Source organism: Schistocerca nitens, chromosome 2 (assembly GCF_023898315.1).
Source record: "Schistocerca nitens isolate TAMUIC-IGC-003100 chromosome 2, iqSchNite1.1, whole genome shotgun sequence".
Lineage (NCBI taxonomy): Eukaryota > Metazoa > Arthropoda > Insecta > Orthoptera > Acrididae > Schistocerca > Schistocerca nitens.
The window spans coordinates 804,545,401-804,568,299 of NC_064615.1; the positions used below are offsets into that span (position 1 = coordinate 804,545,401).

A 22,899-nucleotide genomic window follows, 5' to 3' on the forward strand; every position below is an offset into this window, starting at 1 on the left:
AGGACTGAGTGATGTAATTCTGCGCATAAGACTCAAATGATGATGTTTTACAGTTTCGTTCAAGAACCATTCAGAGACAATTTAAAAAGAATTTAAATAATTTTGAAGTGTGTTGTAACTGACGTAGGTGACGAAGTCTGCACATGGTCATATGTCAAAAGAAAATCATTTATACAAAACTTACGTTGTTACACTACACCGTGGCGACCTTATAAACAGGACTTGTGTGCAACTAAGACACACAGGTACGAAACAAAACATCAAGAGTCCTTCAGAAGTCAACGCGAGTTTTCGTGGAGCCTTCACCAGCCAGCGGCGACTTCGCGGGTGTGGGCATCTGACGGAGCACAGCCAAGCAGTACGATCATGCAGTTATTCCACGAGAAGGCGCATCTGTTGGGCAGCAGCTGAACGCTGCAAACCCCGACAACCTTTTTCTCCCTAAACTAACAGGCCCAGTACGTCAGCTGGGGGGCGTTCCACCGGCTGGTATTAGAGGTGTTGCTGAGGGCTTCACCTGTCTACGGTGGGGCCGGGCGTGGTTGCAGCCAGTGACATCTCCGGTGTTCGACTCAGCGTCCTGCCGGTTGCGGAAGCGGGGTCGCAGCATCTCAGCGGCTGCATCGACGGCTGTTACTTCTGCAGCCCATAGCAGCACACTGATCACCGAGAACTACAAACTACAATATTAGTGTCCGGTGAGTCTGTTTTAAGTTGGAAGTGGAGTGTTGTACATAGGGAGTGTGCTTTTAATAGGATTGTTGATTACAAGTCTGCGTGTGTAACTAGTTAATATCTTACAATAATGTCGAGAAGTGAAATGTCAGACGAAGAGCAATCTGTGTCCGATAGGAGCATGAGATCCCTTTTTAGGGTGATCGCTAAATTAAAAAAATTTAACGAAGAATCTACTGCTAGCTTAAAAGAGAATTAAAACAGTCTAACAAGGAATCTACTGCTAGATTAAAAGAGGAGCTAACAAAATCTACAGACAGGTTACAGGAACATCTTAATGAAACCAGTCGAGAATTAAGTGATAAAATAGAGGCTTCTAAAGTTAAAATGCAGGAAAAACTAGTAGGACTTAGTAATAAGATTGCTGATAATTGTAAAAGGTTAGAAGAACATATCCAGGAATCGCGTGAGGAAAAAGCTCGCATGCGAAATGATATTACTGACTTAACCAAGAGACTAGATAATGTCAATGTCTTAGTTGTAAATGAAATAGAGAAAAATAACGATAAGTTACGAGATGAATTTTCTATGCAAACAGAAACTGTTCGTAGAGAATTATTAGAATCTATTAAAGAGGTTTCTACCAAACCTGTAGAGATTTCTTCAATAAATAATGTAGAATTAGAGACATTAACTCATCGAGTAGAAAAAGATCATACTGAAATAGAAAACATGAAATTTTTAATTACCGAAATATGCAGTAACCTTGAGACTTCCAAAGATAATAACATTGACGAAGGTACAGAGCGTTCACATCGTGAGCACAGTGAAGAATCAATATTAGCTAACCGCGTATCCAATACAGAAATGCGAATACAGGAAATTACTAAACTGTTATCGGAATTAGATAATAATGAAAACATTTCAAGTAGTAGAAGCAATAACGTAATCAGAGACGACAGTCCCATCGTGCTTGCTAGCTCGGACGACGACAACAACAACACAAATAAAGAAATCGCGGCAAGCAAATCCGACGCAACTCCGTCTCTGCAATCTAAACAAAATCCAACTATGTCTCTCGCAGAATGTTGGGATGATATAACGACAAATTAAAATGTAGCAAGTCAATTTCCTGTATTCAAACCAGGAGGCGAACTTCACCCTATAATCTTTATAAAAGCTTTTGAAACTTCATTATCTCCTAAATGGAGTAATGAAAAACGGATTCAATTTGTAATAGGACATTTAGAAGCAGAAGCTGCGGAATGGGCAGTACTGCATAGAACTGAATTTTGGGACTGGGACGATTTTGTTAAGCAGTTTAAACAAAATTATTGGTCGAGAGGAAAACAACAACACTTAACTTTAGAGTTGTTAGACCCTTCTCCATATTCTAAACGGTGGGGAGGTTATAGGAATTATTTCGAATGGCATTTAAACCGTGCTAAATTAATTGAAGAACCTATTATTGAAAGTCATCTAATACGAGTCCTAATTAGTAGGTTACCGTATTATGTAAAGGAAAGAATGAGAGAAAGGGAATGGTCACAACCTTGCGAATTATTAGGATATTTAGAACAGTTAGATATACTTAATAGAGAACAGGAAGACGAGAAGTTTAGATTTGGTAGAAATGACAATCCTCGAAATAATAATAATTCAGAACCACGAAAATTTAACAACAACAATCATAGCCGGTTTTGTTATATAAAACGTCAATCTAAAGATAAAGAGAGCCAACAAAATCGTGGTAATAACTCTAAAATGCAGAAATTACACAATAACGATAATGAGATAAATCATCCTCAAGTAATTAATGAAGGTCAAGTTGTAGGTGACATTATCATAGAAAGTTCGGAAAACTAGTAAAGTCCTTTAGTATGGGTCGACTAAAGGGAACTGTTAGTCAAAATTATACAAGACCCAATTGCAATTTATCATTAAGCTGCCAAAAGGAAGGTGATTGGCAACAAGATTTACTTCAGGAAGACAATCAGATAAGGGAGAATATAACTTATAAACCTGTTATTAAAGGTTATATTAAAGATACCGAAGTAAATATTATAATCGATTCGGGTAGCGAAGTAAGTATTTTATCTAAAGAATTATTTCAACTTAAAAGAAAATATTGGAATTTCCCAACCTTACCTGTAACTGGGGTGAAAATTATAGGAGTTACTGGTAAAAGAAGTCAAAATATTACTGAGGAAGTTTATTTAACTTTTAAAATTTCTAAACAATTAATTGCTCACTCTGTACTTGTCGTAGCCAACTTAAATGTGGCCATAATTTTAGGTATAGATTGGCTGTGTAAATATAAAGCTATATTAGATTTTAAAGACTCTTCCTTAACCATCCATAAGGAGGCATGTGCTTTTAAAGTGAGGTTTTCTAATAATCAAGTATGTGAAAATTGCTACGAATCCTTACAGATTAAGTACACACAGACCCTGAACCTATTAATAGATTCTAGTGATCTTGAATATGAAGTATACCAATGTGAGGCTAGTAATAGTATCGAAACCGAAGTGAAAGAAAAATGTTATTCTACGAATTGTCTATCCGAACAAGAAAAGGAAGAGTTGGAATCTTTATTGTTAGAATTTAGAGCCGTCTTCTCAGATGAACCGGGGAGAATCAGAGATTACGTTTGTAAACTTAAGATTAAAGATCAAAAACCATTCTTTAAGAAACCTTATCCTATTCCAGTACAATTCAAAGAACCAGCTAGTAGAGAAATAAATAAGATGCTAGAACAAAATATTATCGAAAGATCATGTAGTGCTTTTAACAGTCCTTTGTGGGTGGTTAAGAAAGCTACTGGTGGGGTACGACTGGTTCTGGATGCTTGTGAATTAAACAAAATTATAGAGATGGAAAGAGACAGACCTATTCCAATGGAGGATGTACTTCTTAAGATTGCTCGTACTCGTTATATGAGTACAATGGATTTAACTGCTGGCTACCATCAAGTAATATTACACCCGGATTCACGGCAATATATGGCTTTTCTTTTTGAAGGCAGATCATATCAGTTCCAAGTTTTACCTTTTGGACTTAATATATCAGTGTCAACTTTCATTAGGGCATTAGATTCTGCTTTGGGTCAGCAATTATTACAAAAGATTATTTTATATGTAGATGATATTTTGGTAGCCACTAAAACGTGGGAAGAACACGTAACGATATTACGGGAATTGTTTGACCGTTTAATTGACAGAGGAATTACTTTAAAATTATCTAAGTCTTGCTTCGGAAAGGAGGAAGTGAGATTTTTGGGGCATATAGTGGATAGTAAAGGTATTAGGCCAGACCCAGCACGTATTGAAGCTATTGTTCGATGCCCGAGTCCTAGAAATCGGAAATAACTGAAATCATTCTTAGGAATGGTAGGATTTCTGAGAAGATTTCTTCCAGGGCAGGATATTGTTAATCCTAAATTACTGGATTTATTACAAGAGAAATCAGTATGGCTCTGGGGAAAAGAGGAAGAGGAAGTTTTTAATAAGATAAAAGGAGCGTTAACAGAAGCCAAAATGTTATACCATCCAGATTTCAATCAGGACTTTTGTATGTGTACGGATGCCTCTGATTATGGTGTGTCTTGCGTAATATTCCAAGGTGATCTGACCAATGAAAAGGGATTATATCAGCCTATTGGATTCGCTAGTAGAACTTTAAATAAACATGAAAGAAATTATTTTGTAACCGAAAAGGAAGCTCTTGCAGTGGAATGGGGTTTTCAAAGATTTAGAGGATTATTAATTGGAAGAAAAACAATTGTATATACTGATCATCAGGCTTTAACCTTTTTGAACAATTGTCTGTTACTTCACCGTAGATTATTACGTTGGGTATTATGCTTGCAAGAATTTCAGTACGAAATTAGGTATATAAAAGGATCTCAAAATGTAGTTTTGGATGCTTTGTCGAGACTTCCAGTAGGAATGGAGAATATTAACATTGCAGAAGAACCAGGAACAAATTACCATGTTTATTTCCTTTTAACTCAGGAGAACGAACATAAGGTTAAACGGATAGTAACTGCTATTAAATGCAATCAAAGAAATGACGATCAATATAAGGAACTTATACAAAACCTTAATAATGGGGACGAAACAGTTAACACCCGGGGTGTGTGGTTATATTTCAACGACTTGTTGTATTGGAAAGCACAGAGGGAACACCAGAGATGGAAAATCTGCAGTCCGAAAACTGTTGTGTACGAATTAATTACTTGTATTCATGAAGGTTACGGGCATTTTGGAATTCATAAATGTATTAAACATTTAATGAAGTATTATTATTTCAGAAATATGTCCCGTATTGTGAGAAGTATTATTAGGACTTGTGAAACCTGTCAAAAGGTTAAAGTTAATAACAAATTTAAGCGTTATAAATTATATGCCGTAATTCCTCGAGGTCTGTGGGATCTACTATCATTAGATTTTTTCGGCCCTCTGCCTCGTAGTTCAGGAGGATTTACTTATGTGTTTGTTGTAATGGAATGTTGGTCCAAATATGTGAAGCTATATACTTTGAAACGAGCGAATACAGCGAGCGTTATACGCTGTCTTACTCGAAATTACTTTGTTAACTGGGGCATTCCTAAACGACTTATGTCTGACAACGGTAGTGCCTTTATTAGTCAAAGTTTCAAGATATGATAAAACAATATGGAATCAAACATATCTTAATTTCGAAATATCACCCTCAAAGTAATTTAGTAGAAAGAGTCATGAAAGAATTAGGACGATTATGTAGAACTTATTTTGCATATAAACATACTCGGTGGGCCAAACTAATGCCTGAATTCGAAAAGATATTAAACGAATTGCCTCATCTAACGACGGGATTATCACCTATAGAAATTTTAAGCAAACGAATTATAGGTGAGCCTTTACTAGCTGCTCTACCTTGGCCACCAGTAAATGAGATCCAACAATGCATTCCAAACGAAAAAATTCGCGAACAGATTGTTAAAAATGCAGAACGGAGAATTAAAAGTTATAATCAATATGCCATAGAACCCTCATTTCAGGTAGGAGATCTTGTATTAGTACGATCTCATCCTAAAAGTTCGAAGATCAATAAGGAATGTAGAAAATTCTTCTTTATCTTTGAAGGTCCATATGTTGTACATAAGATTGTACATCCCAAAGCGTTACTTCTTATGGAACCTTCATCAGGTGTAATTAAAGGATTACATAGTGTAGATCAAATGAAACCCTTCATTCCAAAATACGTTAATATTTAGTATATGTTACATACGGAAGAGCGTTCATAGTTTATTCGTGTGAAGTTATTCGTGATAGTTACGTGTTATTTTTAAAGAAATGACAGGAAGTTTAAACAAGTGTTCTACAATAATCTACCGGTACTTCAAAAAGGGAAAGATAACTAAAAGGGGATTTTTATGGAAGAAATTTTGTTATTAGGTCAGAAGGAATTTTGTGTATTTTATATTTACTCGGATAGTAGGAACCAAAGGGGGTGGTTAATAATTTTAGGGACCACGGGCGTCCAGGGCTATATGGCTCACGAGAACATAGCAGAGTGCCTTCAATAGAGATTTGTAATAGTGTTAATATAGAACACACCAAACGGGGATCTCTCACTTGTTTCTCCTAAATAAATTGCCACTACCCAACAAAGTGTCCGAAGGTAAAGAAAGCCGTGCCGAGATTCTAAAGAAAGTTTTGCTTGATTTCTTCTTGACCTCAGGCATAAATAAAGCATTAGGGAAAAGAACGACGTAAAGTAAATAGTACTATTAGTTATTGTGAGAAACTTATTAGTAATATATATTTTGGAAAGAATAACTCTAGTAAATGAATAAAACTGAAACTAACCTATCACAATTTGAACGCTCTGTCCTAATGTAACAACGTTAAAGAACGTACTAAATTATTATTTACTAGCAACTATTAAATGAAAAGGAGTAATCTCCATACATTCGGTTGTGAATTACCATAATAGCACAATTAAAAGTGAATGACAAATAGTCACAACAATATCGTCATAAAAGGATTGACTCTATCTAAGAGCAAGGACTTCAGATTACGGAAAATGTGAGAAAAATGTATAATATTAACAGTTAAATATTGTATATAGAAGAAGTTTTATTTTCGGTTAAAACCTGACAAACTGAGGTTGTGGGTCGGGTATGTAGTGGGAAGCGAAATTGAAGCATCACCCATCCACCAGTGTCAGCCCAGTTTGCAGGTGAATATAAGTTTAATTTAGTGTTTTGTTTGTGTATTTTGTAATATTTGTAATGGTTGTGAATTGTCTAAAGTTTTGTATTTATTTTTTATGTTTCATGTACGGAGAGGGAGGCGCAACGAACGGAGACAGCATCTTCACTGCCGGGACCAGAGAGAAAATTGCTGGCCACTATACGTCACGGGTCGACAGCCAAAGAGCAACAGAAGATCCTGAAACCGAGTTGTTGCGTCGTGCTTCTAAAAACTGAAAAAATAAGAATTTGTAATGTTTCTACAACAATGATGTCATAGAAAGTTTAATCATGTAGTAAATGTTCAGTCCTGTCTTGTCAAGGCTCAGGTTCACGTCTATATGTAGGAAGATAATAAACTAGTGGATGCTACTAAAGTTTAAATACGTGTTATTAATTTTGAAAACGTTCATCGCGAGTTTGAGTCTTGAAAGTTTATTCAATGTGGTTCTAATATTTATTAAATCAGATAACTTGCATTAATATAATTTCTGAGAAGAAACAAACGACATCTAAATTGAAAAAAGTTTGCGAAAAACCAATAGGACTGAGTGATGTAATTCTGCACATACGACTCAAATGATGGTGTTTTACAGTTTCGTTCAAGAACCATTCAGAGACAATTTAAAAAGAATTTAAATAATTTTGAAGTGTGTTGTAACTGACGTAGGTGACGAAGTCTGCACATGGTCATATGTCAAAAGAAAATCATTTATACAAAACTTACATCGTTACACTACAAAGGCTGAAATTTTAACAGTAAATGCAAAAATCATCGTATGGATGTTTCTATAGTATTAGGTTCAATATTTTCTTAGTTTTATTATAAATAGGACCTAGAATATAGCAAAATGTAACTTTTCTTCTTTTTATTTTTATGGTTTTAGGGAGCAAAACTGCTACGGTCATTAGCGCCCGGTCTGTGACTTAGGAAAAGCTAAAAAACGAAACTGAAAACCAGCAGCAATGGGAGCAAAACTCAAAAAAGTGGGGAAACCAAAAACAGAAGGAAAGCTTGAAAAAACCACTATAAAAGGGGGGTTGTTTGTCCCCAAAAAGAGCTTCAAATTACTGACATCATCTCACTGGCACTAATGAACTCGAGAACGCGATCGGCTGATCGCGTGTCATCTGCTAAAATGGAAGATATATAAGGCGACTGGTGTAGACGGGCGCGTAACGGAGTAAAATAGGGGCACTCAAGTAAAAGGTGTCTCACCGTCCACAGTTGAGAGCAGTGGGGACAGAGTGGGGGAGGATCGCCGCTTAAAAGATGTCGATGGCTAAAAAGACAGTGCCCTATCTGGAGTCTAGTTAAATTACCTCCTACTGACGACGAGTTCGGGAGGAAGAGGTCCAAGCACAGGGAAGAGCTTTCACATTCTGCAATTTATTATTGGGAAGTGTTGACCAATGTGCGTGCCATAAAACACTCTGTAGATCGGCGAAGGGAATCATGTGAATAGCTGGCCGAAGAAGAGAGACTGCAGCCTTGGCCACTATATCGGCCACCTCATTTCCACAGATACCAACACGTCCTGGGATCCAGAGGAACGCCACAGAGATGCCCCTCAAGTGGAGCAAGTGGAGGCAGTCCTGAATCCGATGGACCAGAGGGTGGACAGGGTAGAGAGCTTGGAGACTGAGGAGAGAGCTGAGAGAGTCTGAGCAGATAACATACTGTATCCGCTGATGGCGACGGATGTATTGGACAGCCTGAACCCAGCGTAAAGCTCCGCAGTATAAACCGAACACTGGTCAGGGAGCCGAAAGCGATTTGGGGTGTCGCCAACAATATAGGCAAACCCACCACCAAACGATGTTTTTGAGCCTTCAGAGTAAATAAATGTGGCATACTTCATTTGCGCGCATGGAGCAGCAAATGCCCGATGATAAACAAGAGAAGGGGTACCATCCTTGGGAAACTGACAAAAGTCACGGAGCAGGCAGGTCCGGGGCCAGAGCCAAGGCGGTGCTGTACCCCAAGTTGTCAAGAAAGTTTTAGGAAAGTGGAAAGAAAGGGAATGGAGCAGTTGAGGAAGCGGACTCCCGATGGTAGTAGGGAGGAAGGGTGGCCTGCATACCCTAAATCCAAGGAGGCGTCGAAAAAAATGTCATGGGCCGGATTTGCAGGCATGGAAGACAGATGGCTAGCATAACGACTCAGAAGGACTGCTCACCGATTGGACAGCAGGGGTTCAGCAGTCTCAGCATAAAGGCTTTCCACAGGGCTGGTGTAAAAAGCTCCAGACACTAAACGTAATCCACGGTGGTGGAGAGAGTTGAGACGCCGAAGAATAGACGGCCGAGCAGAGGAGTAAACTAGGCTTCCATAGTCCAATTTCGAGCGCACTAGGGCGCGATAGAGGCGGAGAAGGACCACTCGGTCTGCTCCCCAGGAAGTGCCATTCAGGACACGGAGGGTGTTGAGGGATCGCAGACAGCGAGCTGAAAGATAGAAAACGTGGGAGGACCAGTACAGCTTTCTGTCAAACATACGACCCAAGAATTTAGCGACGTCTGCGAACGGAAGGTTGACAGGGCCTAGATGTAAGGAAGGCGGAAGAAACTCCATACGACGTCAAATATTAACACAAACGGTCTTACTGGGAGAAAAGTGGAAGCCGATTTCGATACTCCAAGAGTGGAGGCGATCAAGACATCCTTGAAGGCGTCGTTCATGGAGGCTGGTCAGTTGAGAGCTGTAGCATATCACAAAATCGTCCACAAAGAGGGAGCCCGAGACATCAGGAAGGAGACAATCCGTAATTGGATTTATGGCAATGGCAAACAGTACAACACTTAGCACAGAGCCCTGGGGTACCCCATTTTCTTGGGAGAAGGTACGGGAGAGAGTAGTGTTCACCCACACTTTAAATGTGCACTCTGCCATAAATTCGCGAAGAAGAAGGGGCAGCCGACCTCGAAAGCCCCAAGAGAACAGTGTGCGGAGGATGCCTGTTCTCCAACAGGTATCGTATGCTCTCTCCAGATCAAAAAATATCTGCTACTGTTTGGCGTTTCCGGAGAAGATTGTTCATGATATAAGTGGAGAGAGCAACAAGATGGTCAACTGCAGAACGATGCTTTCGGAAACCGCATTGGGCAGGTATTAAAAGACTGCGGGACTCCAGCCACCAGGCTAAACGGCAATTCACCATACGTTCCAAAACCTTACATACACTACTCGTGAGAGAAATGGGGCGATAGCTAGAGGGGAGATGTTTGTCCTTCCCAGGTTTCGGAACAGAAACGACGATAGCTTCCCGCCATCATCTGGGAAAAGTACTGTCGGTCCAAATTCGATTATAAAGGTGAAGGAGGTAACGCAGACTATGGTATGATAAATGCAGCAACGTTTGTATGTAGATATCATCCGGTCCTGGGGCGGAAGAGCGAGAAGAAGAGAGTGCATGTTGGAGTTCCCGCATGGAGAAAACAGTATTGTAACTTTCACGATTTTGAGAGGAGAATGCAAGAGGTTACACTTCCGCTGCACGTTTTTTCAGGAGAAACGCTGGCGGGTAATTTGAAGAGCTCGAAATCTCAATAAAGTGTTGACCCAATGAGTCAGAAATTGCGACGGGGTCCACTAATTTATCATGCGCGACAGTGAGCCCAGAGACCGGGGAGAAACTAGGTGCTCCTGATAACTGCCGATAACTCCAAACTTCCGAGGAGGGAGTGAAGGTGTTAAAAGAGCTAATAAAGAAGTCCCAGCTTGCCTTCTTGCTATCGCGGATGATGTGACGGCATTGCGCACGGAACTGCTTATAGTGGATACAGTTGGCCAAAGTAGGATGGTGTCTGAAAACGCGAAGAGCACGTCGCCGCTCACGTATTGTGTCACGGCATGCCTCGTTCCACCAAGGAACTGGGGGGCGCCGGGGCAATTTGGAAGTGCAATGTATTGAATGTTCCGCAGCTGTAAGAATAACTTCTGTAATATGAGTGACCTCGTCGTCGACACTAGGAAAGTGATGGTCATCGATTGTCACTAGAGACGAAAAAAGTGTCCAATCGGCTTGAGCAAACTTCCTGCATCTTGGGCGCATATATGGCAGTTGTGGCTGCAATCGAAGGACACATGGAAAGTGGTCACTCGAGTGTGTATCAGCAAGAGCGAACCATTCGAAGCGCCGAGGTAGCGGAACAGTACCGACCGAAAAGTCCAAATGAGAGAAATTGGTCGTGGAGTCAGACAAAAATGTAGGGTCCCCAGTGTTGAGGCAAACAAGATCCGCTTGGTGGAAGATATCTATCAATAGTGAGCCGTGCGGACATGGATGCGGAGATCCCCAAAGCGGGTGGTGGGCATTGAAGTCCCCAACCAGCATATAGGGGGGCGGAAGCTGACCAAGAAGATGAAGGAGATCAGCTCGTGCCATTGGTGTGGACGATGGAATGTAGACAGTACAAAGAGAGAAGGTGTATTCAGAAAGTGAAAGACAGGCAGCGACAGCTTGGAAGGAAGTGTTTAAGGGGATTGGGTGATAATGGAGAGTATTGTGGAGAAGAATCATGAGTCCTCCATGTGCTGGAGTGCCTTCAACAGAGGGGAGATCAAATCGGACTAACTGAAAATGGGGAAAAACAAAGTGGTCGTGGGGACGCAGCTTTGTCTCCTGAAGACAGAAGATAACCGGCGAGTAGGATCGTAAGAGGATCGACAATTCATCCCGATTGGCTCAAATGCCGCTGATATTCCAATGGATAATGGACATAGGGTGGACAGAAAATGGCAGAATGTGACCAACGTTGCCCTCAACTCAAGGACTGCTCAGAGCTTGCGACCGACAGTATGGAACGGCATTCAGCCGAAGGCAGAAGATCCTGATCCATAGGTTGTTTGGGAGCAGCTCCTGCCACCAGCGATCGGCCGGTTGATCGGCCGCCAGCAGTGCGCCTCGGCGACACAGAAGACGGCCGAGGGCGGTTAACGCCAGGCGGTGCTGTAGAGGAGACACGCCGTGGCGGAGAAGGAGAGGAACTGGGTTTCTTATTAGCCTTTTTGGAAACAGAACGTTGAGATGAAGGAGGAATCGATGGTTGTGAAGTTGGGGTACATAAAAAATCTTCACGAGTAGGCTGTTTTTTGGAAGTCCGGGTGACTGATTTTGGGGATCGAGATTTAACAGAACCCGATGAAGGGTGAGCCACAGAGTGAGCAGGTGAGAGTGAGCAGGTGAGAAGCTGGTGAGAGTGAGCAGGTGAGAAGCTGGTGAGAGTGAGCAGGTGAGAGTGGGGAGGTGAGAGTGGGGAGGTGAGAGTGGGGAGGTGAGAGTGGGGAGGTTGAGGGGGTAATCTTTGCGCTGGCCGATCTGACAACCGTGGCACTAAAGGTGAGATCACAAGTCTGTGTGGCTGCCTCCTTTGTTGGCTGAGGAGAGGCAAGGACAGTGCTGTATTTACCTGTGTGAGGCACAATGGGCATTCGACTGGCGAATAACTTTCGAGCAGCAAAGGTCGACACCTTTTCCTTCACTCTGATTTCCTGAATGAGCCGTTCGTCTTTAAAAATGGGGCAATCTCTAGAGGAAGCAGCGGGGTCACCCATACAGTTGATGCAACGAGGGGAAGGAGGTGGACAAGCACCCTCTTGGGCATCCTTGCCACACGTAACGCATTTGGCCGGACTGGAACAGGACTGGCTGGTATGATTGAACTGCTGACACCGATAGCAACGCGTACGGTTTGGGATGTAAGGGCGAACGGAAATTATCTCATAGCCCGCTTTTATGTTCGATGGGAGTTGAACTCTGTCAAATGTCAAGAAGACAGTACGGGCTGGAACAATGTTCGTGTCAACCCTTTTCATGACTTGATGAACAGCCATGACGCCCTGGTCAGACAGGTAGTTTTGAATTTCCTCGTCGGACAATCCGTTGAGGAAGCATGTATACACGACCCCACGTGATGAATTTAAAGTGCGGTGCACTTCCACCCAGACAGGGAAGGTGTGTAGCAGTGAAGTACGCAGCAATTTTTGTGCCTGGAGGGCACTGACTGTTTCTAACAACAAGGTGCCATTTCGTAATCTGGAAAAAGACTTTACAGGACCTGTAATTGCGTCGACACCTTTCTGAATAATGAAAGGGCTGACTGTGGAGAAGTCATGACCTCCGTCAGACCGAGAAACAACAAGGAACTGTGGCAACGATGGGAGAACTGTCTATGGCTGAGACTCATTGAACTTACGCTTGTGAGCAGACATAGTAAATGATGAGGAAACCATTGTGGAAGTATCCCCCATGATTACCAGCATCTCTGATGGCGCGCTCCTCCCTTGTGGGGGCCCTCTCTGAGGGCACTCCCGCCTTAGGTGATTGTTCACACCTCAGGTCACACTTCCCGAAAAAAGGACGGAGAGACCAGTCGGCACTTTCGGAAGGTATTAGCTCGGGTAATCACCCCTCCCTGGGCCTGGCCATTACCAGGGGGTACGTATGTGTCCTACCTGTCTACCTGGGGCGGGGAATTACGCATTACCCCGTCACCGGCTACGCATGGGAATGCGTGGGTCGGCCTTCAGACATGCACAGGGAGGAAAAAAGAGAAAGGGAAAAACAAAGAAAGGGAAAGGAAAGAAGAGAAGTCTCAAACACCGCAGCGGAGAAAAGGGTAAAAAGAAGAGGTAAGGAAAGGAGAAGAATGAAGACTTGCCAGCAGAGAAAGTGAAGAAGAGAGACTGTTTTACATTTTCGAGCGTCCGTCTCCGGACGTAGGCACAAAACATACTCCCAGAGGGAGAGAAAGGGAAGGAAAGAGGTGGGGTGAGCGGGGGGGGGGGGGGGGGGGGGGGGGCGAAGATGGGGGATGGGGAAGGATGCGGAAAAGGAAGGTATGCAGCCTGGAAAGGAAGGCGGGCCACATTCGCTCGGGGTCCCATGCTCGCTACGCACGTATCCACAAAAGAGTTGTGGACCCCCTGGGGGGAATGTAACAGATTATCTACCCATTAGGTGTAAGTTGGATCTAGCAACTACAGCACTATATTCTGGTTACAAAAAAATAAAGATGTGTCACCTATCAAGGGACTTGATGTATTGTTAAATGGCACAATGACAACTGAAACAGCAATTACGAGGACAATGACAACTCAAAGTTCTACTTGACAAGTTGTACTAGCTGTATTTATTGAAATTTAAATATTATGTTCTTTAAACATTTATCAACTGCAGAAAAATATCAGGAAGTAGATATAATCCCATGTTGGATGATTATTGGAAATTTCCTGTTTTGAGAGGGTGTGAGAGGGTGCTTTTCGAACACTGAGTTGGGTGTGCTGGCAGTCAAGAATCAAGTATTCCATTCATCTACTTCAAAATACATATTCTGCATGCCACCATGCAGTGCACAGCACTCTGTATCAATACTAGTCATTTCCTTTCCTGTTTCACTCTTAAACAGACCGTGGAGAAAACTACTGTCTATATACCTTCTTATGAGCCCTAATTTTTCTTATCTTCATGGTCCTTACACAAAATGGACATTGGCACAGTAGAAGTGTTCAGCAGTCAGCTTCAAACGACGCTTATCTAAATTTTCAAATTAGTGTTCCTCAAAACCCAGGTGGAGAATGTGATTCAGTTCGGATGGTGGGACTTTGGGAGGTGGTGGTAACTGGACAGATAAGGCACACTGTCCACGAGTTTTCGACTACCTCTTGTTGTGCCCTGAAATTAGGAATGTTCTAACCACTATCCTTCCCACCCCTCCGACAGTAGTCAGGGTGTACAGGCGGACAAGGAAAAAAATTTCCTGGATTATTCCCGAATATCTTGTTTAAAAAATATACTTTTTCCCTGGCGAAAATACACCTTTTTCCATGCTAAGTGTCAGTAGATTTTCCGTAGATTTTTCCCTTGGAATTGTAAAACTTATCAATCCTTTGGATGGGCAGCTAAGCTTTCACATGTAACATTGATTTTTTTTTTTTTGTTATACTTTAACGTACATCACACAAATGTGCCAGTAAATTTAAAATAATGACATAAATGTCTGGTCTTCTGGGCTAGAAACTCTTGTAAGTGGCTGGTCCTCAAAGTGTTTAGTTTCAAACGCTCTGTGATTTAAGAAATTCATCTTGCATAAAAAGAAATTTACTTTGAAAGTAACACTTTTTGAAACACCGTTCGCAATACGGATTGTTAGAAATAGGTTCAATTTAGCAGTTGCCACAGAGTGCCAGGAAACAGGCATTATTGTGCATGTGCAGCTGCAGTGGTATAGGAAGCCCACATGTTCATATGTATAAAGCACTAAGAGAGCTTACATTATGCCGTAAAAGAAACAGGACATCAGAGGATACACCTAGAGCATTGGAACTTCGTAAACCATACTAGAATGCATAATTCGGCTTGAAGTGAACATTAGTTTTTTTTTTTCCAGATTCACAATGAAGTAGGTCCCATTAAGCTTGTTAGTGTGGTTTTTGCGATGTAAATTTTCTTGGAGTGCCAGTACTATAATATATTTGGTTCTTTATTATGGCATAATTCCATACAGGGCAGAAGATAAAAAATGTGGACTTGAAATTCAGCAAACAGTTGGAACTAGTCAATATTGTAGAATGAAACACTTCGTTTCAAATAAATTTATTGTCTCAGCAGAAAGATTAATAAAGCCACAGTTCTTTAGCAAACTGACAAAAACAACTTCATTGTTCTGCAGATGATTAATGCTTGACTGCTAATAACTTGGAAATAAAATAAAATCAGAAAACTGAAACTAATAATATATTTTTGCCCTCTGTAATTATGTGAATGTATTTTAATTCACTTGATAGCTCCCAGCCACAGAAATCCATTTTGTTTTAATCTGACATGGGAGCTGTAAATGAAGAGGAAACAGCAAAATCACTTAAGGGGAGTTGTACCTTTGTAGGAGGCAAAATATAAAAAAAAAAATTGTTTTTTACTCATAAATATTCCTTGGGACATATTTTATTAGAGGAATATGTTTTCTAGGGGCATTTTAGCCACTAAAGGCTTTAAATATTCATTTACTTTAAGGGCATCACATGTTGACACACTCGCCTTCTGTCAACTTCTTGAACTTCAGAAACCTAATTTCCTGATTTGTGAAAATATTTTGTGCTCACAGTTGGCTGCCCTGTTCATGCGCTACATTACTTGTCCTTCCAGAACCCAAACGAATCATTTAACAATGTCATATGGTCTAGAATTCATAAAACAGTATTTTTAGGTAAATATACATTGAATTTGGGTGTTTATCATGCAGTTCTTTCATTTAATGATGGCAATGTGGGGAGAGTTTGGCTGCTTCAAAAGTTAGACATACAACCTGGATAAAATGTGATGATGGCATGTTCTGAACTGGATGCTGTCCATGTGAAGAAAGCAGATTATGAAGTGACTATGATAGCTAGGAAGGCAAGAATGCACTCAAGGAATGCTAAGAGAGCCAGGGAGGACGAAGAAAATACAGATGACCCAGAATATGGTGCAGGGATATTCCAAGATCAGTGACAAACTATGTTCATCTTTCAAGCCAGATTCCTGAGATTTTATTTTTTTACTTATTAGGTACATTTGTTTCAGGAACATAGCATCAAAGAACATTTAAACTTACATAACTTACAGAAATTATGAATTAATAAAGCTTAAATATGTGGAAAAAGATTTACAACTTGCAAAAAAATTCTCTAAAAAATAAATTATAGAAGCGATTTACCTACATAAATATGTCAATGGAGAGAGATTCTTCCTCCACCAGCCATCAAAATTTTATAACATTATCATGAACCGTTCACGAGATAAATGTACCTAAAATTGACAAATTTAACATTGTAAGTATATAAGGCACAATCTCCCCTTAATGCAAACACATGGAGACTAACCCCCTCCCCACTACAACTCAGACAACTCTGCGCATGCGTGAATCTGGCAGCTAGGGTGCGCGAGAAAAAATTTTCTCATTAGTATCTGGCTGCTTGCTGCTACTGCCGATACAGCTAACAGCCACACATCAAATAGGGGGAAGTGGGAGAAGGTACTGTGATATTTCTGCTGTTTGCAGACGCTTGTGTGTGCATGGTGTTTTGCTTTTGTAAATGGCGCATTTCCTTTGCCACTAAAGTTTTATTTCCAGTAGCAGGATACACTAACATTCTTTGCTAGAGAATCAATTCTTACTAGTCAAAATTACAAAAATTTAACTGACAGCTAAAACAATGAAAAATACCCAGGTTTTCTCCCGAATGAAAAAATTCCCGAGTTTTTCCTGGATTGTATACACTCTGGTAGTTTTCTGCCACCTTCCGAAGAAACACAATATCCTCATCCATCCCTACTCCATTACTCTATCCCTGCTTCCAACCCCTTGCATCATGGTTCATATCCCTGTAACAGACCTAGATGCAATAACTGTCCCATAATCCTCCCACCACCACCTACTCCAGTCCGGCATAGGCAGGGCTACCTGTGAAAGTAATCATATAATCTACAAGCTATGCCAGAAACACTGTGCTGCATTCTCCGTGGGCATAACAACCAACAATCTGCCTGTTCACATGAATGGCCACTAACAAACTGTGGCCAAGAAACAGCTGAACCACCCAATTGCTAAGCATGCTGCCCAACACAACATTCTTCACTTCAATGACTGCTTCACAGCCTGTGCCACCTGGATTCTTCCTATCAATATCAGCTTTTCTGAACTGCACAGATGGAATCTCTCCTCATAATATATCCTACATTCCTGTGCATCAACCTTCATTAGTCACTGCACTGTCCGTCATCCCTTTCCCTGTTCCCAATCCAACACTACACAACCTTATATGCCATCAACACACTCACAGTCACCTTACTTGTCTCCTTTTCCATTCCCTTTCCCCTCCCCATGACCTCTGTCAAACCTCCTGACTGCACCTAGCTGCCCTACCCTCTCCCTATCTTGTCCCTATATGCTTGCACTTTACCATCCCCCATCCCTAAACTGCTACCCCTCACCTCACTGCCCAAACCTCCTCCTTGCCCCCACCACCCAAATTGCTTCACCCATCATGCACACTTACTCACAGTTTGGCCTTGGCAGCCAGGGACAGAGGTCTAATGTGTGTGAATTATGTTTGTGCATGTTGCATATTCCAGAAAAATCCCACGAAAGCTTACCTGTTTAGCAGTCTTTTTTTATGCCTGTCTGTGATTCAGCACTTCCACTATATGGTGAGTAGCACTCTAAAACTGTCATTGCTCCATCACAGACTTTCCATTGTTAGATAAAGAGTATTAAAAAATGAGCTGCATCTTTCATCATAAAATTTGTTTATTCAGTTCATGAATGTTACAGAAATCACAAAAAACTTCAGTAGAGACTTTATAACAAAGGTATGAATTACAGACAGCTTAACTATAACAATTTCTTTAGTCCATAATCCACTACATGTCCAAAATATACTACTTCCTCCAACTTAATATCTCACGTAATAACCATGACTGAAAAATATGGAAATGCAGGTGTGTACAGAGGGGTACTTACAATACTTCTTATTGGGCATCACTTGTGAATGCAATAATATGGGGGAAAACTCTGATATGTCATGTACCCTCCGCCACACACTGGCAGCTTGACTAGTTCAGTACTTGCAAGTTACATAAATTATGATTGTAATGAGAATGGATATTTTGTCATTTTGAGAATGGCAATGATGGCTACACATACATCAGTATCTTGTTCAATCTACTACATCTACTCATTACCTACAACAGCAATATGAGGGAAAGGAAAACTTTCAAAGAAGTGAAATCCATAAAGCTGTTTCTGAATAATATACAGATAGTAGTACGATTGGCCTCATGAACTCTAAGAAGAAGGAAGGAAAGAGAAGGAAGATAAGGGTGTAACATCCAGTCAGTGACTAGGTCATTAGATATGGAATACAAGCTTGGTTGGGGAAAGATAGGGAAGGAAATTACCCAAATCCTCTTCAAAGGAACCGCTCCAGCATTAGCTTTAAGTACATTAGGAAATCACAAAAATGTTAAATCTGGATGGTCAGATATGGACTAAAACTACATGCATCTTGGACACATTAGACAGATTACGGCTCATTCGGATGCATAGATAACTGTTTTTCCTTCTCTCTATATATGAGTGGAACAGGAAAGGAAATGACTAGTAGTGGTACAGGGTATCCTCCACCATGCACCTTATGGAGACTTGCAGAGTATGTATGTAGATGTAGATGCACATGCAAATCCAAAGCCTTAACCACCATGTCATTTTACTCACTTTAAATGTTACTGGTAGGAAAGTCTCCAACATGGCACAGTTATCGGTGGTAGAACAGTTCACTGAAGTATTAAGGACAACATCACCTACCTCTTCATAGTGGATACAAAAATGTTGTTATTCCAGATCAGCAGATCTATGACTGTGCATGGAAAGAGGTGACCAACTATTCACAGTGTTTCAAAACTGACTCACACAATTCACAATAGGATATTCATCAACAACTAATTCTCATTTCACACTGAGCTTAAACGAAAAATAACTGACCTCTAAAACAGCCATTTGCACAAACCTCTAGGCTCTTCCCTGAATGCTTTGAACGTGGTGTGAATCAGTATGAAAAAAACATGAAAAAAGTAAGTTGTTCACTACACACAAAATTTAAATATCACTATTGCTCACAAGTGAAAACTATGTAGTAAGGGGACAGTATTAGGTTGGATATTATCAGAAAATAGCACACAAAGTAAAGAGATGAAGGAAACACACATCTGAAAAAGAAACTCTGGGTAGATACTTACTCATATAGCCATCCTCATCCATAAATGTTTTATCAACCAACTTCCGTATGCGTTTCCGACCTTTATTGAGTTCTTGCTGAGGAGTGCATGGTATTATGTCTTCCATGTCACTTCGCTGAGATGGCAGCTCAGGTTCATGTTCTTCTAATGGTGGTGGTGATTCGGGGATTTCTTCTTTCTCAAATATATCTGCAAGAAAATACTTGTGTGAAATCCTTAGGTAACTCTGATTTCTTGATAACGCTTGTCAGTTAATACAGTAATTTACACACACACACACACACACACACACACACTATATTGTGAAATACATTCAGCTTGCTAGTTTTCTGGCACTAAAATATCGTAGACATATTTCTATCATTTGATGACAGTTAACTAAGCCAAATTGCAAAATGTTACATTTCATGCCAATAACATAAGAAACTAATCATTCATAAAATTCTTTAAACGGCATTGTATCATTAGGCTGCTATTTGGTTGGGATCACAGACACTAATTTAATCTCTTTAATAGCTAGTGGCTTATAATATGTATTAGCTGTTACAGGAGATGAATTACAATTTGAGAACTGATAATGTCTTCGAATGACAAAAGTGTGGAAAATGAGTACAAATCCCAGAAGCCAACAAAGATGTCATTTTAACTTCAGGAGAACAACTTGACAATTCACTTCATCTTTCACATAATTTTTCTTCATCTCTGTTTTATATGTGAATACAGAAAACTGCATTTAAAAGTTTAAAATTTTGCCAACTTTGAGAAAAAGGATTATCTTATGAATGGCTGATGGCTTCTGTACACCTCTTTTAAGACCTGAAGATGAAGCATCACACCCAATATGTGTCAAATTGTCAATGTGCTTTTTTCTTTCTTTGGTTCAGTAACATGTGTATCTACCAATAACAGCCAAGATATTTAAGTCATTGTTAATGCAATAATTTTAAACTTAATGACATCACAAAGTTTGTGAAATTAATACAAAAATAGGTACTGGGCTTACAAGTGTAATTACAGAATGCATCTTTTAAAATGGCCAAAATGGGATTCAAATCACGATCACTGCAATCATACATTCAAGGAGTTGAAAGTCAAGTACAAAGGCTGTTTATTTAGTCTAATGATCTCATCCTCCCCACTGAAAACAGCTTTGGTCTACACCATCATTATAGTTTCTCCACCCACTGATGAAAATCAATTATTGAGTTTAGTTCACCAGTCTGTCTCACACCAGCTAATGTCTGCTGATTGCAACATAGCGCATCTTGTGCACATTTCTGTTCTAGTGTTGGCTAACATAATACTGTTTACTGTTGCACTTAGCTATAAACTACGTTGCAGGCATTGCTAATGCAGCACACACTGTGAGGAACGTTGAGGTGTGTACATCACAGTTAAAAGTTACCTAAAACAAAAATGGATTGACATATCAAAATATTTACGTTCTGAGTGTTGGTGCACATGTTATGATTAGTGCATTTACCAATTGTCATTCTTTATTTGGAGCTCATAGCACGTATATGCTTGGCAGTTACATAGTGGCGTTTGCATACTTGAATCTTACAAACGTTGTTTGAGTGTTGCAAAACAGTCGCAACTGAGACTTATTGTTCACTTTCAGCTTGTTAGAGTGACGATGGCAGCGGAAGTCATTCAAGACACTTGTGCCATGTGTGGGGCAAGCGCTATCAAAGAAATCATGTCAGAAAATGATTTTTTCTATTAAGGAAAGACTGTTATGGTATGAATGATATACCACATTCAGAGAAGTCTCAATATTTGGAAAATATAATGAACTGCTACCACTTAGCCTTCCTGTAACATTTTCATCCAACGGGCAAGGTTCTTAAGTTATGTGCAGGAGTACAACATGGTCTGATTCAAAACAATAAAACTCAAAGAGGTGCTGTATCTTCATTTTCGCTTGAATGTCCTCAATTCATCCATCTGGTAATCCTATGCAATGCTGCTATTAGTGACGAATTATAGTGTCTTTATGTTAACTTCATGAGAGGAAGTTAACGGCTAAGCCCAAACAGAAGGCATCTCCTCGAGCAAACGGCAGTGTGAACAGCTAATATTCTGCAACTGTTGATACAAAAAGGGTGCAATCTACTACAAACTGCTCCCCAAGTGTGTGTTCATCTCAGCTGGCATTTTTGCCAACAACTGAGACATCTTCTGGTCTCAGTGTTGGAAGAATTATCATGAAAACTACATTGCATGTTGCTCCAGCACAATAGAGCCTGCTTGTACTTGGTTGATTTCACAAAAGAAGTTATCAAGAAAATTCCTTCCTGGGCAAAAATGCACTTCAAACCTGGCTTGATGGCATTGTTAGCTCTGAACCAGTAAGTTTCTACAAGCATGGAATTTATACACCACCTGCACATTGTCAGACTGTTTCAAATAATGTGAGAGAATATACTTTTTTATAATTAATTTTTCTCTTCTGTTTACCGTAGTGTTCAATAAAATAATGGAAAGAAAGCTATAAAAATATGTGCTGCACTAATACAAATGAATTACTAGTTAATATGATAGCCTCAGAACAAAAGTCTATTTTAATAAAACACACTATCTTCTGATAGCTGTAACACAAGCATGGCTAAATCACCACCAATTAGTAAGCATTACACAACTCAGATTTCAAAATTGCCTGTGTCCACGTGCTATGCAATATAGTATTTCCCCTCCTCACCTATAATCTTCATGCTTATTACTAAGGCAATCTGGGGATATACGTCTGTTCGACAGATTCTGGAACTTTGTCCACGAAGTTTCTCTATGCTTACCTTTTACTTATTGTGCATGGTCTCCTTCGAAATACTCTCCTCCACAATTGATACACTGCTCCTAATGCTGTTTCCACTTCCGGAAGCAGTCTTGATACGCCTCTTGCTGGATCACACAAAGTGCTGCCTGCAAATTTTCGTTTATCTCATCTATCGTTGCAAATCTTCGTCTTTTCGATGGGGCTTGCAACTTTGGAAATAAAAAAAAAGTCTGCAGATGCCATGTCTGGAGAGTACGGAGGATGAGGCAACACAGTGATTTTGTTTTTTGTGCAATAGTCATGCACCAACAAGAATGAATGTGTGGGTGAGTTATCGTGATGCAAGAGCCATGAGTTGTCTCTCCACATTTCAGGCCGTTTCTTTCTCACAGACATCGCAATCTGTCCTGATAATATCTTCAATTAACAGTTTG

At 40.3% G+C, this 22,899-nt stretch overlaps 1 protein-coding gene across 1 annotated transcript in view; it reads right to left on the bottom strand.

Annotated features, from left to right (window-relative positions):
* The window catches only part of LOC126237062 (DNA polymerase delta subunit 3-like), a 71,217-nt gene that overhangs the window by 9,080 nt on the left and 39,238 nt on the right, over positions 1-22,899 (bottom strand). The window contains exon 7 of the mRNA XM_049946848.1: positions 19,690-19,878. Within this exon, the coding sequence (XP_049802805.1) occupies positions 19,690-19,878 (189 nt within the window). The remainder of the gene's footprint in view (positions 1-19,689; positions 19,879-22,899) is intronic.